General features: G+C 38.8%; 1 protein-coding gene across 1 annotated transcript; it reads right to left on the bottom strand.

Annotated features, from left to right (window-relative positions):
• Positions 1-1,151: 1,151 nt before the first annotated feature.
• On the bottom strand, positions 1,152-17,350 carry slc12a5b (solute carrier family 12 member 5b). The gene is made up of 25 exons (XM_085393689.1): positions 17,246-17,350; positions 16,986-17,126; positions 15,285-15,431; positions 13,664-13,718; positions 13,447-13,577; positions 11,466-11,713; positions 11,164-11,375; positions 10,893-11,060; positions 10,184-10,282; positions 10,009-10,066; positions 9,341-9,515; positions 8,822-8,940; positions 8,625-8,723; positions 7,847-7,966; positions 7,608-7,712; positions 7,367-7,535; positions 7,070-7,265; positions 6,736-6,905; positions 6,468-6,599; positions 6,211-6,318; positions 5,848-5,964; positions 5,446-5,648; positions 3,885-3,899; positions 3,661-3,794; positions 1,152-2,209 (listed from the first exon to the last, which is right to left on the bottom strand). The coding sequence occupies exons 1-25, from the start codon at positions 17,291-17,293 to the stop codon at positions 2,118-2,120; spliced, it is 3,261 nt and encodes a 1,086-aa protein (XP_085249815.1). The 5' UTR covers positions 17,294-17,350; the 3' UTR covers positions 1,152-2,117.
• Positions 17,351-19,317: the final 1,967 nt, after the last annotated feature.

The following is a 19,317-nucleotide window of genomic DNA, read 5'->3' as shown; positions in this document are numbered from 1 at the left end:
AGAGGAAAAACTCAACTAATATCAAATTCTCTGTGTACTGTATAGCCTACATACATACTTGGAGAAAAGAACTATCATTGCTGAAAACACTGTTTCAATACTGACATTATAAACTATGCACATTCTGGGGAAATGGCCCTATCTTACTAAAGTTTTACAAAATTGTTTGAGTTTAACAAGTCAAAAGCTCTACCAAAAACTTCATGTCTATGCCATTAAATAATTAAAATGACTAAAGCATACTCAAAGAGATTTAAATATATTTTATATACATGGCCACACACAAAATGCCCATCTTCTGATAGTCAGGATATTTAATGCCTAAGTCATACTAAAAGTTTAACATGTACCTTCTCCAATTCTTCAATATATCTTCTATTTGTCACTCTAGATTTTCTGCCTTTTTAATATAACAGCTATTTCCTTCACATTTTCATTTGGCCTGCATAAGCACAATAGCAAATTTAATTGATAAACATATGTTTAACATTTTGGGAGCTGCTCTTATTTTTTGTCTCTTGCTGAGATCTATACAAGAAGATCAATGCTGTTCTCCTGTCTGTCAGGTAATTATTAAAGCCAACAGAGAGTTAGTCTGCTGGCTTGGTTGTCTGGTAAATACTAGCAAACAGCCTTCTGTGAATGTAACAATTCTTTGTGGCATAAATGTAGCATGGCACCGGGAACGTTCCTCAAAGATTTTGCTCCAGCAAATCCCAAATGTGTTCTGAGATTTGGTGATGGTGAGGAGATTCTGAATGCAGTGAGCTCACTGTCATATTCAAGAATCCAGTTTAAGATGATCTAAACTTCCCGTTGGAAGCAGCCATCAGAGGATGGGTACCCTGTGATCATAATGGGATGGACATGGTCAGCAACAATACTCAGGTAGGCTGTGGGGTTCAATGATATTAAGGGCCCTAAATGTATAACAGCACCACCAGCTGCCTGAACCATTAAGACAAGGCAGGATGAAACCATTCCTTCTTGTTGTTTATCAGAATCAGAATCAGAATCAGAATACTTTATTGATCCCTGGGGGAAATTATTTTTTGTTACAGTGCTCCATTTTAAACCAACATTAAGACAAGACAGACAATACACTAACTAAGAATAGTACAATATATACATATATATATACATACATACATACATAAGTCACTCATAAATAAATAGTTGGAAAAGAAATATGCCAAATTTTGACTCTACCACTTGAACGTTGAAACAGAAATTGAGATTCATCAGAACATGATTTTTTTTCAAGTATTGTCCAATTTTTGTGACCCTGTATAAATTGTTGCCTCAGTGTCCTATTCTTAGCTGCCAGGAGTGGTCTGCTACTGCCTTCAAGGTTTGATGTGGTGTGCATTTAGAGATGCTCTTTTTAAATATATGTCTTCTCTAAAATCTTTACATTTTCTTTAAAAATCTTTTTTCCCTCAAACACACAATGAAAAAAAAACTGAAATAAAAATGTATAAAATGTTGATTTATTTAATAATCTATTTTAGTGCTTCTAATGTCACAAAACAAAGGATAACACAGATAACACACTATTTTAGGAGTCCATACCTGTCACAAATCAATTTGATCCCACTGTTTTTTTTAAATATTTATAACCACACTAGGAACAAAAACAGAAAAAAAACAGAAAAAACACAACTTGTCATGTGAATAAATATATAAATAACATCAATACTACATGACAGAAAATAAATAGAAGTGGTAAAGCAATGACATAAAGCCAAATGGAAAGCACTTAGACTACAAAGCTGATTTTAATATTTGGCAAACTTCTACTTTATCAGGAAAACTTACAGTTGTCTCTTGTGTTTGTAATTAAAATGTCTAAAACTGTTGAACTGTTCTTGACCTGATGAGTCGAGAACAATGACCTGGGTGATAACAACTATGTACTCAAGTTAATCACTGGAGTGCACGATTCTGTGTACTATGTACTCTACAGGTTACCTGGAACCTCATTCAGCTGAGTCTACATAGTATTTCACCTGAAAACTCTGAGTACAACGTGTGGTGGCAGGTGACAGAATGGATGTGTGAGAAGGGAGGAGAGGGCAGAGTCCATGTATGTGCTGTTGTGAGCTCACGAAGGCAGTTCAAGAGTAGATGGTGATGACTTCGCGTCCACCTCCACGCACCAGGAGGACCCGATTGAGACCTTCAGTGAGCACCTCAAGAAACTCCATGTCTGGGAAACAATCGCAGTCAAGGAGTTTTTTTCTTTCCATATTCTTCTGGTCATTCGCTAACTTTATGTGACGCAAAGGTCCATTTTCATCTTAGTGAAGTGAAAGGACTACCGTACATATTTAAGGAACGTGCAGCAGCTTACATCATGCTCAGACTACATGGACTCAGACTACAATTTTCACCAATGCTGTGCAAAAACAAAATTCTTCAAGTTAACTTGATGTTTTACCCCACTTACCCTTTTACTACCCTTTTACTTCATGCTAACAGAAAAATGCTTTCTTTCCATTTTATAATTATGACAGCCTGTACAATAACTACCAGAACTTTTTCTGTAATTTTTACAGTAATATATTTATTTCTACTAGTTTGAGTCCAAAGATTCATGCTTTCGTTCGTTCTTTCGTTCATTTATTACAACATAATTTGTTTATCATGCAGACGCCTTGTCAAAGGGTCACATAGATGGGAGAAAGATGATGATTCGATGATGCGAGCAGCATGACTCCTATTTCAAGTGAGAAATAATTAAAATAAGCAGTATGTCCTCATTCCCAGGGTACCATATACTGAATTTTTGTTGCTTGAGTGTCAGAGATGCCTAAGTGTCCTTTGATACTGGGACCTCAACAGACACACAGTATAGACCCTTTATCAGTACCAATCAGCATCACTGACTGGACAGACTGAGCTCCTAAGCGTCAATTCTTATAGTGCAGGGCAAAATCTTTCCTTTAATCCAAACCACGATCTTTAAAAAAATCTTGACAAGTAGTTTTAATACCAAACATTAACCAAACACTGACTGAAAGCAAACCTAAACAAAGAGCAAAACACTAAGACAAAAGCTGTGGTCTCCTGAGGGGTGCACTATGAAATGAGATTAATGGATTAGCGAGGTAATCCTAGAGCTTTCAGTGTAACAAATATGGTTCTCTTTGTACGCAGATCACAGGAAACAGAGGGCTGAAATAGGCAGAAAAGACTTTATTCAGAATACTGGAAGGGGACCTAGTTTTCCTGGGATAAACTGCCATGCAGCAAATCCCTTACTTCCAGAGTTGTAGCTTACCCGTTACTTCTTTTCCATAATGGACTTCAGACATTGTCATTTTGCCCTTACCTAGGATCATTGAAAGCTGGTATGTCCTGCTCTGAGCTTTGGCCTTCCTGATCTATAGTCTGCACCTCCTCCACCTTATCTCCTGACAGCACCAAATATTACTCTCCTTCTACAGTTCTAAGTAACGATGTTTGTGCCTCTTTCAACCCTCTGCTTAAAGAAAAGTCAACGAGTGAGCCTGAAGCAGAAAGCCCGGCCCATTATAATTTCCTTTTACTATAAAGCACTTTCTTTGAAACTGCAAGATGAATAATTTATCCTTAAGTAAAATGATGATGTGAACTGAACTAAGACATATGACGAACAGTATGTGAGATGTAGGATACAGTTTTCTTCGCCCACACGGTTCTTTGGTGGTCCCGGCATGTTGAGCAGGACAAGTTTTGCCTCCTTGGACTTCTTCGTGATGACCTCATTGAGCCTCATTGCTGTATGCATACGCCTCACGTCCGTCTGGTTCCTGAGGCAGGAAACATTGGGTCACAGCAGGTTTCATTTTTAAATCGATCGCTCAGCTCAACTCACGGTGTCTAAAAATGAAAATACTTACAAGTTCTCCCATTCCCTGGAGCATGTGTAGAAGGAAACAATATATGGTCACACAGAAGGCTACATTTATTGGTGGTTAAATCTTTTATATTGACTGAGCATCTTTAGAAGTGAACAGAAGACTGTAGTAGTTTTTAATGTCCTAATATGGATATACACTGTGATTTTGAGCATGTAACACCTATAAACACCTGTTGCAACTTTTAATATCAAGGTGACTGGATGGGATATCACATCATTTATAAATACAGACAGATTGTCAGTCTGAGTCTGTGAGATGAGCAGATGAGTGCCACTCATCTACAATATGTCCCTTTGCAATAAGGGACTCGACACAACTAGTTGCATTATGGTTATACTCTTATATGGTAAATAAATGGTAAATGGCCTGTATTTATATAGCGCTTTACTAGTCCCTAAGGACCCCAAAGCGCTTTACATATCCAGTCATCCACCCATTCACACACTGGTGATGGCAAGCTACATTGTAGCCACAGCCACCCTGGGGCGCATAAATGCAAAGTTTCTGCGTGCATGTCACTGCAGATTATAGCCACTATTTGTGGATACATTTATGTAGGCTTCCAACACAACATGCTTTCTGGACTCTGATGTAAGTAATGTGAATTTCTGTGTATGTAGCCAACATCACAGTTCATTGTTGTATTACCATAAAACATATTGCATGTATTTCCAAATTTGAACCCTGTCAACTGCAAACTGATAGCAGGCTGACTCATTCTTATTGCCGTTTTATCAGTGAGGCCCTGAAGTTACGAGTGATTGCCACATCTGGTGCTCTTCTTCAAAGCAACTGTTTCAAAGGCAACAAGATAGCAATTTCATTGTACCCTCTCACAGTAAGATTACCCCTATTTTCCCTAGTGTGACTGAGCATTGCTGAAGGAATATGCCTCACAATATAAAGCACCTTAGGCTAACGGTGATGTTGTCAACTGACACTGTATAAATTAAATTTAACTGAACTACAAATACACAAAACATGACAGTAATTTGGTGTGCAATTATGAATTAGATGAAATGAAAGAAATGCTCTCACACCACGATTGACGATCATGTGACAGAAGACGAATAAACTGCAGAACTAATTCTTTTTCATGTCACTGTTAAGTTCAAAGTTTTGTTTGCCACAGTGTTGCTTTAAGTCCTGTGACATGGGTCGATACGCACAAATATTTACAAATGACTGTGTGGGTCATTTGGATTAGCTACAACATTACAGTTACTGGTAACGTGACTCATACTGGCGTTAACTCTTCCAAACTCGATCCTATTAAACATTCAGAGGATGTGCCAGAACAAGCCTGTTACACAGAAACACCACACCACAACCAACAAGACCCAGAGGGCCCAACATCCTGCTGCCAGACATCCCAGAGGCCACACATCCATGCCCTGATGGATCACAGCTGTTTTTCTCAGCATGTTTGCACAAGTTTAGACGGTCACTTTTAAAACTCTGGCTGATCTTACTATCCTGGGTGCGATGCCCGTTTCCTGTGCAGGATTGCTGAGCTAAATTAAGCTGACAGATCACTCACGGCTTCATGTTGAAGAAGTCTTTGCCCGCTTCCGAGGTCGCTGTTAGGAGGCTCTTCTCCTTTTCCGCACCCTTGTTGTCGGGCCAGACGACAGCACCACCTGCAGGTGCAGCAGGGGACGTGGGGCTTGTGGGGCTGGTTGGTGTGGAGACATTCTTGCTGTGGCTCAGTTGTACCTGTTTTGGGTTGGAGACGGCCCCAGGCTGACAGACAAACACCATCACATGAGCGGGTGATACAGAGAAAAGAGACGCTTGTCAGAAAAGGTGGATTTTTGATCAGTGAACTGTAAGGAATAATTGAGCAGCAACTAGAAAAACTAAAACCTGGCATAAAATGCAACAGGTGTTTGAAGGAAGTGAGGACAGAAGTACTGTACATTACACACTGGATCAGCTTTACCTCCTCTTCTAGTTTTTCTGCTGCACCAGCTCCCTCCTCAGCGCTTCGCTGTGACCGCAAGGCAGATGGATTTTTACGCCGTATGGACCCACGGGATGAATCTGTAATGCTCTGGATCTGTGAGAAAAACAAACAAACAAAAAACATCATCTGATTCCTATATTCCCACTGGAGTTCATTTTTTTCTATCTGCAAATCAGTCTAAACATGTACAGACACAGATACCTCATCATGAAGCAGTTCCTTTCCCCAGAGCGGATATTTAATGCCCATAGTGATAATGAAACAGTGCTTTGGCTGTCAACGTAGCTAAAATTAAATTTGTTTTTCCGGTTACAGATAGTATGAAGGTTCCTGGCTTACCTCTCTCTCCATTTCATTCTTGGTCAGATGCATTTGTTTGAGGATCTGTGATCGCTGCTCCATTATCAGTGTCTTCTCATAGGTATAGGCTGAGATGTCACCGTCATGCTGTAAAGGAAAAACACACGTCACATGAAATCCATGTGTTACTTTGGAATAACGGCAAAAAAAGGGATCCTTCGAGAAACTGTTCTTTTAGGCCGCTCCTGGCAGGATTTGTTTGTGAGCACAGAATATGTGCCAGACAAATCTCTCACCATCTCAACCACTTCCACTACGGCGTCAATGCGCAGGTGATAGAGGAAGGTGATGAGGTCTTTCTTCATCTGGATGCTGTTGTCATCCATCTGAGCTACAGTGAAAATACGCATCTTGCACTTCCTCCACACCTATAGCAAGAAAAAAAACGATAACGACGTAACCAATGTGCCTCGAAGACAGTGTTTTTTTTTTCCAAACACACTACTATCACACTTAACTTGTGCTCATTTAAGTGAAAAGAATCCACAGTTTCTTGTTCCTCACCTTATGCTGGCGCAAGAGGAAAGGCAGAAGCATTAGCATGCCTCCATCGTGGACAACCCACCACACGTCAATGTGGCCTTCAGTGAAACGCTCTCCATTGGATGGATAGCTGGAAATATTCTTAGGAACCAACAAGGCTATACTGGCTATAGTTGTCTCTCTAACCACCTCTACAGAGGAACAGGAGAAAAGTAACCCGATGGGGGGCAGAGCAAAGGATTACCTATCTTTTTTACCAAACTTTTTCAATGCCCCTGATTTGGTATTTGGTATAATATTTGATGCTGATGTTTATTAACAACTAAGAGAGCTTCTATTTCACTTGATAACTTACCAATGAAGTTCCTAAATTCCTGGTGGCACTCAGGCTGTTTCCAGTTACGGGGCCAGCTGACCATCACCGTGTTGTGCTTCAGACCTCCAAGTCCTCCAACCTGAATCAAGTGGGATGTTCCATCTCTGAGGTTGGAGGAGATGACGACCTGAGTGAAGCCCTTTACTTTCTCTGTCTCCATCAACTTACGCAACGACTGCAGGGACACAGATAGAGGGCAGGCGCAGCTGTTAGAGAAAGTGGCGATTCTTCTGTGCATGTGTCAGAAGTTTAAGTGTGTGTTAAAGAGTAACAGACCTGATCTGCCTTATGAGCTTCAGTGTAATTGTCAAGGAAGGTTCCTTGAACACAGGTGCCAACAATAGTCAGACCCTTCCCAGCTTTTAGCTGATTGGTCAGAGATAGAAGACGAGGCTGCTCGATGTTTTGCTCAGCGTCCATGCTCACTAGGACCAGGATCTGAGGCCTAATAACAAACAAAATCAGTCAGTGATAATCACAGGCAAAAGCCAACCAGCTCTATTAAAGATGAGCTGACCTCCAGTTCTTTGTGTGTGGTGGTCCCTCCTCCAGCCTCATCAGAGCAAAGCGAGCAGCGCTGAGCGAGATCCCACGTATCCCATCACCCCACTCCTTCTCAGCTCTGTCTCAAAGCACATTAAATTATTAGCTCTGGTCATACCTACAGCATCCAGATACATAAAAAATAGACTACTCTGTGACTTTTATCAAAGAATCCTTTCTCAAATGATCATTGAACAAATTATTATTTCTTACCCACAGAACTCAATGTATTTGTAGATGCAGGTGGCGATGCCCATAGCCACAATTGCATAATACCAGGAACACATGAACATGAGTGATAAGCACAAGCTCATACCCAGGAAAGACAGAGCCCTGCAGGGGACAGGACGTCATGTTTAGTCAAACCCAGAGTTCTGCCAGCTTCACACAACTGGCTGATTAATGGAAACAAGAAATTTTTAAGCTCATCGTGGAAGACAAACACACAAACTTCAGGTCTTTTTATGGAGATTCTCACAGGGGTGGTTTCTTTACATCAAATCCAGAATCTGTCTTTAAGCAGAGCTTAAATCCTCGCACCATATGTGATGAATATCTATGATATCTTTGGGATAGTTAAAGAATTTTATGCATGTTTGAATCACATCTACTGCAAGTATAAACACATTATGTGATACACATCTCTGCCAGTGTTTTCAGTGTTAAAATGATCAACAGGCAATATCAATATGCAAAGAAAAGCAGCAATGTGTCAGCAACAGCACCGAGGAAAAAGACTGCAAACTTAAATATGACTGCAAATGATCCAGTATTTAAAATACATTTTATTTTAAAAAAGGATGTGCAAAGCTTTAAATAATAATATATTTTGATATAAATACATAAATTTATATTTGCTACACACAATGAACACCAACATGCATTTTGGTGTGGAAACTCAAAGTACATGTCAAAGTAAATGTAAATTTCAGATTATAAAACACATGCAAGAGTTTTTAGAAAGCTTTCATACTCTGACCCACAAACTCACCAGTGGTAGAACTTAAATCTGGGTCTCCAGTTTGGGGTCCTCAGCAACGTCTGCAGGGCGCAGGCGAGATTGACGAACATGTAGCACATCAAGAAGAACCTAAAGAAACAGATGAAGGGAAAGAGAGAAAACAGTAAGAACAGAAACCACAAAAAAGAATCTTTGCTTTAGTTGTTGTGTTTATCGGTGAGCAATACATGGAGAGGATTGGTGCGACTGAATCCAGAGAGGCTATGATGATGCCAATCTCACAGATGCTAGCTGTCAGTAGAAGCGCCCACGTGGGTTCCCCGTTGGCTTTACCGTGCCCAAAGATCTGCAACAACACAAGTGACATACAAATAAATAATGTCATATTTACCAATTATTAATAATTGTGTCTTCAGTTTTAGTTTGAGTTTAGTTTCTTTTAGATTAAGTCTTAGTTTTAGTTGTTATAAATTATTGTTGTATGGAGGATATGTTTCGGTTTCAATAAATATGTCTAGTTGTCAGTTTTCACAAGTTCACAAAATAGTGTCAGTTAGTTTTAATTTTTTTTATTTTAGTTAACTAAAATGTTTTTCACATCTAGTTTCAGTTTTTTGTTTAGTTTTAGTCAACTATAACAGCCTAGAGTGGGGACAAGAATATCTTCAAGTCCCCACAACATTTCTGGCTCAGTTGGAAGCTCTGAGAGGTCTGTATTTAAGACAGAGATAGATTTCTGTACTCACTCTAAGGAAGGGGATGATGCCATCCCTTGAGATGGCCTGGAGGAGACGGGGAGCTCCTGTCAGACTCTGAAGTCCCGCTCCGCAGGTGGAGAAGAAGGAGCCAAATACAATAACCCACGGGGACGGCCATGCCAGCGTACCTATTACAAGGTTGCCACTGACCCCTTCGCCAAACCTGCAGGAACATGAAGACAGAGCTCCTGCGTTAACACAGTGAATGCAAATGTTCGACCAACCTGTGCTCAGTCAGGTACAAACAGTGAACAGCTGAGTTCTGCTAACAGATGACTGAGAGCATCGTTTTAGACTCAGCTGTGATTCAGTGTTTCTGATTTTTACTGAAAATAACTCCTCAGATAAACACAACTGCAAGCAGTCTGAAGCTGTGCTAAATGTTTAATTTTGTAAAGTGTAATGTACTCACTTATTGCTGCACATAGTGAAATGCACTATTATTAAACTGAAGCTACACATTTGTTAAAATTGTTAGCAACCTGTGCAGGTCTGTATTCCCTACATTCTTCCTTTCTGACTTTTTATTGGGCCTGTCAAACATTTTGCTGTCACACATGTGCCCAGTTTACAATAATATTAAGGCACAAACCTCAAACTACAAACATTTTCGGAGTATAACGGTCCAAAATTTAATTTAATAGAAGTAGAATTACTTGTCTCTTAGGACGACTCCTTCTATACAAGCACCAAACAGCACCACACAGGACATGTCTGGGTAAAAAAAGCTGATAAGGACCACACGACCGAAAAGGTAGAAAAGGTAACAATAACTTGTGAAAAGTTATATTAATGTTTATTTTTAACCGGCCTTGGTTCACTGAAGGATACACACAGTTGACGTGGTGCTAATGGCTGCGATGGTGCCGATAGGGATTGACTTCTGAGCGTCACGCAGATCTCCGGAGCGGTTGGAGCCAGCCATGATACCTTTGAGCAGAAGGTTAAATAATCGGGAGAGTTGTGACTTGATAATATTATAATAATCAGACTCAGGTTTTCAGAGGATATAAAGGGTAATTACTAACTTCCACCTTTATGGAATACTAAGCACTTTACTGACTTCAGTCATGTTAAAGGTGCTGTTTTCTTTGGCCACTGGAGGGCAGCAAAAACAAACTGTGAACTCGAGACTGACAGGTCACCAAAAAACAACAACAAACTGGCACGGAGAACTTGTAAGCAAATATTTTCCCATTTATACATCCGGCGAGCATAAAAAAAACCCCCATTAACATTTATTTGCAACCACCATCTCTCACACCTGAAAACAAAGTAAACTGTCTAAGTAGAAACTGCTGTCTGCTAAGCAGGAAAGTGGTTAAAGTGGTTAGACAAAGCCAAAACAATTTCTAACATTTCCGAGCAGGCATTAAGAGAACTGCAGGGTCTGGTGCATATTACATGCAGTTATTTGACCCGAGTTAGAGGAGTTTTCCAGACACCTATGATAAAAAAAAAAACACACACAAACAAACAAAACAACAAACAAAAAAACAAAGCATAATGGACCTCTTTAGTGTGCCTTCCTGGGACTAACCTGTGACAGATGGGAAATAAATTCCCACCAGCAGAGTGAAGAAGCTGGTGATATCTGCAAGAACGTAGCGGTTTGAGCTCGTTGTGGGACTGTCTGGATCCACGTCGGATACAAGTCCACGCTTTTCCAGAATCATCCCTTTCTCCAGATAGTTACCAAACAGGTTCTCTGAGAGAAAGAGAGACCAAGTTTAGGAATTTAATCTTTAATACATACTGAACTGTGGTTGGCCAAGAACCCAACAGAAGGTGGTTTACACTGAAAAATGTACCTGCCAGGATGCCACTAGTGACCCCTGGAATACCTTGTATCTCTGTAACATTGTTATTGTTGAAGTATTCGTCACAAGTGGCATTGAGGTACTCCGAATCACAAAAGCTCCTCCACAGTTTGGTGGTGACAGTCTCGTTGTCTATCTCAATGACCTTTGCGCAGACATCATATCCTTTAGAAAGAAGAGTTCGATTTCCTAGCAGACAGACGCTGCAAAGACAACCAGCCCAGGGCATACCTGTCACGTAGGATAATTCGACATCATTATGGATTTGTACCAGTGAATAAAGAGTCACTTACGGAAACACAGGGGGGTCAATGGCAGTCTTGATGACTCCAGCATAGACAGACAGAATAGAAAGTATGACACAGGCCAGGAAGACCAGTGCCAACTTATTGACATATTTGACCCCCACAAACACCACCAGTGCCATCAAGCTCAGCACAATAGTGCCGTACACTCGCATGTTGTTGAGCAATGCTGCTTCTGCCTCGGGGCCCTCCAGGCCCTCAATCTTAAAGATGGCTGCCTGGGGAACAATATAAATCTGAAAGAGACAAATTAGTGGAGGAAGACAGGGTTAGAGTGGGTGAGAAGAATAAGACAAAGTTTGCAGAAGTATTGTAGAGAATCTACATATAAATATGTTTATGCAAATTATTTTTTTGTTAATAAAAAACAACGTCATGCGATATATAAAAACACATTTTATTATTTATCCTTTTAGTTCTAAAAAAGCAAAACATTATCATTATAATGTTATAAATACTTGATTACGTACACCTGGTGACTGTGTATTAACACGAATATGTTATCAGCCAATCACATGACAGTAGCTCAGTGCATTGAGACATGTAGGTATGGCCAAGATGGGCTGCTGAAGCTCAAACTAAGCATCGGAATGGGGACATATGGTGATTTAAGTGACTTTTGAACTGCTTCACAACAGGTGTCTCTTCTCCTCCTGTCGGCTAAGAACAGGAAACTGAAAACTTGGACAATACTGGAAAAACACTACTTGGTCTGATGAGTCTTGATTTATTCTGCAACATTGAGATCTTAGGGTCAGAATTGGGCAACATGAAAGCAACATGCAAACATCAATCCAACCTGCCCTGTATTAAAGTTCAGGCTGCTGCTGCCGCTGCTGGCGGTGCTGTAATAGTGCAAGTATTTTTTGACACACTTTAGTAAATGAATGGACCGTGTCACATCATAAATGATGATAGTGTTTCCATTTTCTGATTGCTGTGTCCAGCAGGATCTCAGAAGACTTAAATCTCAAACTGTTTGGACTCTTTGCGATGTGGTGGAACGGATTTGGATCCTGGATGTGCAGCTAAGAAATCAGCAGCAACTGTGCGATGCTGTGATATCAATATGGACCAAAATCTCAAAGAAATGTTCACAGCATCTTGTTAAATCCTTGCCATGAGGCTAGTCGGTGTTTATAGGTTTATGTTTTTTTTCCTGAGAAACCACATCATCTGTCAGTTTGGCAAAACGTCAGTCAGCTACTATGCAGAAACAGGAAAATGTCACCAAATCTCCTCAATTGCATTATTTTTTCAATAATGCAATTTACCTCGCCAAAGCACATTTGTATCATTTTCATAATAATGGAAATAAAGAAAAGAAAACACACTAAAGCAATGAGAATAAAATAAATTAACACATTAAAAAAAAGTTCACTGGGTTAAAAATTACTGTACTATGTGAATGTGAGTTATTTAGTTTAAAGTGGGAGAGTAACCTTGCTTTTCCCCCCCTGTCCCCTTCTTGCCTGCTATCCTTTCATTATCATTTATTGGAACATGCTGTACGCTAATGATTCCTGTTTTACAGCCAATGTTTGAAGACAATTTAGCCGGAAGATCACAGGTGTAAACAACCAAATAACAACATGTGGGGTACAGATAGAGTTCAGTGGGTTGAGCGGGCAGCTCATATGCTCTTCTGCAGGGGCCCAGATTTCCCACTGAACAATTTCCTGGATGTCATTTCCTCTGTTCTCTTTCCTGCTTTACCTGTCTGCTCTCATGTCCTGTCATAAAAATAATAAAGGCCAAAATACATCTATAAAAAATAATAATGGATCTCTTTCACTTAACTAACACATTAACTACAAGACCGAACCAGTAACAGGACCCCAAAACTAACATAACTGGAATTCAGCCTTTATTATCTCCAGATGTGCTTTTCCTGTTATTATATTGAAGGCATATAAGAAAAACATGAAAAGCAATATAAACCTGTCATTTAAAAATTCAATCGACTTACCAGCAGAATTTCAATACAGCCGAGAATGTACATAGCACCCGCAAAAGTGGTGCCCAAGTAGAAGCAGATTCCGACAGCACCGCCAAACTCGGGCCCCAGAGAGCGAGAGATCATGTAATACGAACCTCCAGCTGTGAGTCGCAAACACACACAGGGCTCAGCGCACCGCTCTGTTGCACACAAACATACTAATGCATGCCCTCTGATATCCACTCACCTGGTACGACTCCATTTGTCGCAATGGCACTCATGGAGATGGCTGTGAGCATGGTCTGAAAACAGCAGCAGACAACAGGGGGGGATTACAGGATTCTGAAAGGCAGCAGGTGGGCAAGTCAAATTAAGGAAGGCTGACAGGGAGGCACTGATGAAATGAGGGGATGGTAGAGAAAACATCCAGCAGCACAAAAGTCTGACTCATCTGGTCATGTCGAACCATTCCTCACAGGAATGACTGGTTAGGCACATGCTGTCACTTCAGCTACAGTCTGTTACAGCAGAGCACGGTAGTTAGATACACTTTTACGGTACTTGTCTGTAGTTTAACTCTTTAATATTTGAGTTTAACAGCATACTACTACAGCAACTAGTAGTCCAAGGTTATACTTATAAAGCCCAGACATGATCTATTAGTGATGTCAGTGTGGGTGAAATCCAATGAAATCCAGACATGTCCTTTTAACGCCCCTGAAACTTCCAACAAAGTGCTGGCAAAAATCAGACAAGCTATCTATTTAGGTTTGTTAAACCTTATTTTTAGACACAAACTAATTATAGTAAGATTCCAACGGTCAGTGTCTTCCCTTACTTAAAAGACTTGTTTCCCTTTTTCTTTCTCTAATTTTTTGAAAAACATTTCATGTAATACATTTTAAGCCCCTTTGTTGATTAAGCCCACATACAGGGAGAAATATGGTGCTGAAAGCCTGTTAGTGGGTTTACTGGCAGAATGCAGTTTATCAGGATTTACTATGTCACCTTCAGCAGCTGCACAATGGAAATCACATTCACACAGCCTGTTGTACACTGATCAGAAACAATATTAAAGCCACCTGCCTAATATTTTGCTAGCTCCCCCCTGGACATAGACATGGCATCTGCTTGGTCTGCACAAGTAGCAGAATCTCCGCCTGAAAGACCAGAATCTGCAGTTCCAGTATTGGCCACTTGAGGCTGGGTCCCAGTCAGTTCTCACAGACTTACATATTAAAAAATGTTTAAAACTTTGTTTTAAACATTTAAACATTGTTTTGGGCCTCCAAACATTGTTTCCCTCCTTATAATGACTGAATTATTATATAAAATATCTGACTAGTGTGATTTTTCAGTTGTAGCCATCAACTTTTGTGGTGTTAGTGCCTTCTAGAGCTTTTTGAGTGGAACTATTTTACGGCTAATATTGCTTTCTCTTTGGTACAGACACTGCACTAAACTTTTGGTGAGTTGAATTCTGCTATTTGTAGTTTGTTACTGTTACTAATTAGCTTGGCTCCAAACAAACAGTATGATAACAACCGGCGGTGGCTGCATTCATCTTTTCTATACCATCTATAGGTCTGCCACAATGTTTAGGTAGGTTGCATGTGACAAATATCCACATGAATAGTTCCCAACAGTTGGATTCACAGTAAGGAGGTATTCGGTATTTTCCTGTCATTGATGTTAGAGTTGTGATATCTCAGTGATCAGTTGTAAATGTTTGCAAAACCACTCTTTTTCCAGATTGATAGGCTGAGTGCCTTTAGTTGACTGATTAATCTTGAACGCTGAACAGCCAGCAGTCAGATCGGCGAGGCTCAGGGCGCCCCCACAGTAGGAAATCCTGCAGTTTTACTCACTGTAGAACAACACATGAAGACGATTATAAACGAGCCAAAGACGCCTCCAATCCCAACCATCCATGTCATCCGCAGGAAGAGGATTACCCCAAAAATATTCTGGATACACGGCAAGTACACTCCCATTAGAGTGCCCAGCTGAGGTGCCTGGAAAATACACAAAACAAAATAACAAATTAAAAACTTTATGATACAAAGTGCACTAACTCCTTTTTTTCTGGCTAATAAGTCAGTTATTACTTTGTTGTTCAGTCATTCTGTTATTGCATTTATTGTAAGAAAAACAGCTTTTGAAAAAAGTAACACTCCATAATTCATCCCACACCTGTAATTATATCTACCTACAAATATTTGAACTTACACCACAATAGAGGGCAACAAGTCAGGTTTAAACAGGAAACAAATAATTATAATGTAAGTAAATTTAAGTATTGCATAAGTGATTTTAAGAAAAACAAACAATGTTTCCCTGACTTATATTGTAAGTGTACGTTTTGGCCCATATGATCTTAGGAAGAGAAGACACTCCTTTCCTGTATACTTCTTTTGAAAGTTAGGTTTAAACGGTGATTGTGAAATAAATAAATATGAACGTAGACTTCGCTACATCATTGTAATGTCACATAGACCTGCAAAGTTTAATGGCATTTATTTTTCCTTGTAAGGAGAACAGTCCTTATCAAATTTATGCAAGTACAATAAAAGGACAATCGACTAACAACTGCAGCATAATGAATATTAGATAAAGATGTAAAAATGCAAGGTTAATCGACTCCGTAATATGGTTCTAAAAAGTGCAGCATTTTTAAAAGATGAGGAAATACTGTTTGTGTCTTTGCAAAATTGCTATGAAATTACACACTAACTAAAATGATTTATGCAGTCCGTAAATTTACTTACACCATAATTGTCAGAGTAAATCATATAGGTTTTTACTATTTCTTTTCCATATGGGTACCTTTAAACATTTGTAGGTAAACATAAATTTACTACATTATAATTTAATGTAGTAAATTTCATCTCTGGTGTTAAAAACTGTCTTTGATGCTTTCTTTTCCAATCTTCCATAAAATGATGATAAAGGTTTGGATGCAATTTAAAGCTTATTTCCTGTGTACAAACTGCAACAAAACAATACCGTTCTTTTATGAGGTGTTGAGTGACGCAACACTTGAAGCAGATTTGGAATAAATTTAAGAAAGTAGAAAAATATTGACTCTATTATGAACTTTTACTGATAATTTAAATTAATAAATTATAGTCACTTATATTTAAACATTGCTAAACATTAATAAAAATGGTTAAACTATGAGAACTCCCAATTTCATTTACCATGTGATTTCACCAGCCTGTATTTAATTCTCTAAACATTTTTATTTTTAAATTTTTTATGTTTTTACATTTTTAAATTTGGACAACCTGAAAAAACAGGTGTGGTCATAATAAAAATATCCTTTATTATGTCCTATATTATAGGATTTGGATTTTTTAATATAAAATTATTAGATACATTTGATTTGACATATATTAATTATTTTCAAATTACATGTAGGGAGTTTGACATTATAGGTATAAATAGTAAAGAATTCCCTGTTTTATGATATTTTCTAATCATATTATATGATAGTATTTTGACACTTTTACACCTGTTTTTGTTGTTTTGAGTGAGGTTAAATGGGTCACATATATAACATACTGTACCTTGACAGGTTTTTTAGATGGACGTGACCCCTCCTCATTATTCTCAGCCTCTTCGTGCTCTTTGCTGCCCGTTGGCAGGTTGGAGTAGTTAGCCAGAGTGCTGAGCAGAGAGGAAACCATGGGACTGGTATCCATCTCTTCCTGCAGTGCAGTACAAATATAGGCAAAGTTCAACTTAAAAGCATATACAGTCACATTTCCTTAATAATAACAATTAAGGACAGCAACCTATATTACAGGGCAGTGAAGAGTGCGCCCACCTCAAACAGAGCCATGTTATTGCCATCATACTGCTGGCTCTTATCCATGTTAGTGGCTGCACTGCTGTTGATGAAAGGACTGCTCTCTTTAGGGTTCCCATCTCCTGAAACACAGAAAAACCAACTGGCACAGTCAAAGTCGAATCTTAAGTCATGTTAATAGCACCACTGTGGGTTTTGACGTGGTGATGTTTTGAACTGAGGCCTCGGGTTAAAGCGTCAGATCCTCATTTATAAAAAAGCTTAGTTACTCTCAAGAGCATTCCCTGATGGTGTGCTTTGCTTAATTCATAAAAGATGCTACACGTAAAAATCCTTGATTAGTCAAACTGTATGTTGTAACTTATACACCTGTGACCAATAAATGTCAGATTAGTTTAAGCTGACACCACCTGCTTTGTGTTTTCTCCTTATTAATGGCAGCACAAACGTGACCACCTGCATTGATGCTAATTAGCTAAGACAGAAGGGCACAGGAAAGATAAAGAGAAAGGCTGACAACTTCATGAGAGATGGGAGTGATTTTTTTAAACAGGACCAAGAAAAAGAAAGCTAAACGACTGATAGGAAATGTGCAATCACAGCAAAATATCCAAATCTCAGCCAAATCTCCAAAAAATACAGATGCGATGCCAAGATTCACAGCAGCAGATTAAATCCCAGTTTGGCAAGGACTTATTTATTCATTTGTTTTCAATGTTTTAATGTGCAGCCAATGTTCTGCCAAACCACTAGGCAGAGTTGTACATGCAAGCCACATCGCCAAAACAAGTTTTGGTCTTAAATGTTTTATTTGGATTTCCCACACTGCCTTTGAGTTGTCACTTTCAGGGCTGTAAAACAAACACTGTGAGGCTCAGAAATATATTCAAGAATAAATTAAAAGATTCATTATTTAGGTTTTATATCTGGATTTATTTAGTTTAATCAACTGAATCACATTACTATAATTTTTGTTTTTACTTCGGTGCAGAATGTGAGCTTTATGTGGACCAACCTAAGTGTTGTAGAACATGCATTTTATATTTAATAATAATAATAATAATAATAATAATAATAAAATTTGTGATTCTTATCTAGAGTGGATCTCAGGAAAACTGAGTGTTACCAATGAAGTAGACTTTAGCTAAGAATAGTAATGGATCAAAAGAGCAAAAGCAAACAAAGTCCATCTCTGAAATCTCACTTTGTATCAAACCAGTTTTCCATGTCTTCCCATAATATAAGAACAGACATGGTTACTTTTTTAATAATTTTAAATAATTCCTTCAATCCTTTCTTTAATTCAGAACACATTGAATCTGGGAAGTACTTTAATTGAATCATCAAATTATAATAATGATCATGCAAAGTTCCCTTCAGGCTTGGGTGCATATGTACCCCAAACAGCAATATAATTTATAAATAGAAGGAAAATGACTTACAACATGTATAGGTTTTTCTTAATGTTATAAAAATAATTTTAAAACTCAATTTTAAATTCCCAAGCTTGAAAATTTGCAAGCAAACTGTACCAACATACCACTTCCTGAAAAGAAATTACTAAATTCTTTAAATGCGAATAAAAGAAGAAGAGATAATAAAAAAGGATGACAATGCGGTACACCTGCTCAACTGCTTGTTAATGCAAATATTTAATCAACACATCTGATGGCAGCAACTCGGTTCACTTAGGCATGCAGATGCAGCCAAGATGACCTACTGAAGTTTAAACTGGGCATCAGAAGGGTGAAGAGTGATTTTAGTGGGCTTGAGCTGTTTTGAGCTGATAGGAAGGCAACGAATAACTTTAATAACACTAACAACATCTAAGCATGAAACAGATCAAAACTTAGGCTACATTGTGTATTGTTTCACAAATTTGGAAAACAGAAGAACGGAAAAACATTATCTGGCCAAGTGAGTCTTGATATCTGCTCCAATACTTGAAATGACAGGACCAGGAAAGAATGCTGGTAGCACAGTTACAACAACCTACCTGAGTATTGTTGCTGACCGTGCCCATTTCTTTATGACCACAGTCTTCTGATGACTCTTTTCAACAGGATACATCATGTCACAAAGCTCAAATC

Source organism: Rhamphochromis longiceps, linkage group LG20, assembly GCF_057381845.1.
Source record: "Rhamphochromis longiceps isolate RC_006_pf linkage group LG20, R_longiceps_female_GT1.1, whole genome shotgun sequence".
Classification (NCBI taxonomy): Eukaryota; Metazoa; Chordata; class Actinopteri; order Cichliformes; family Cichlidae; genus Rhamphochromis; species Rhamphochromis longiceps.
The sequence above is the reverse complement of the archived record's forward strand: the minus strand, read 5'-3'. Positions and strand labels throughout refer to the sequence as shown.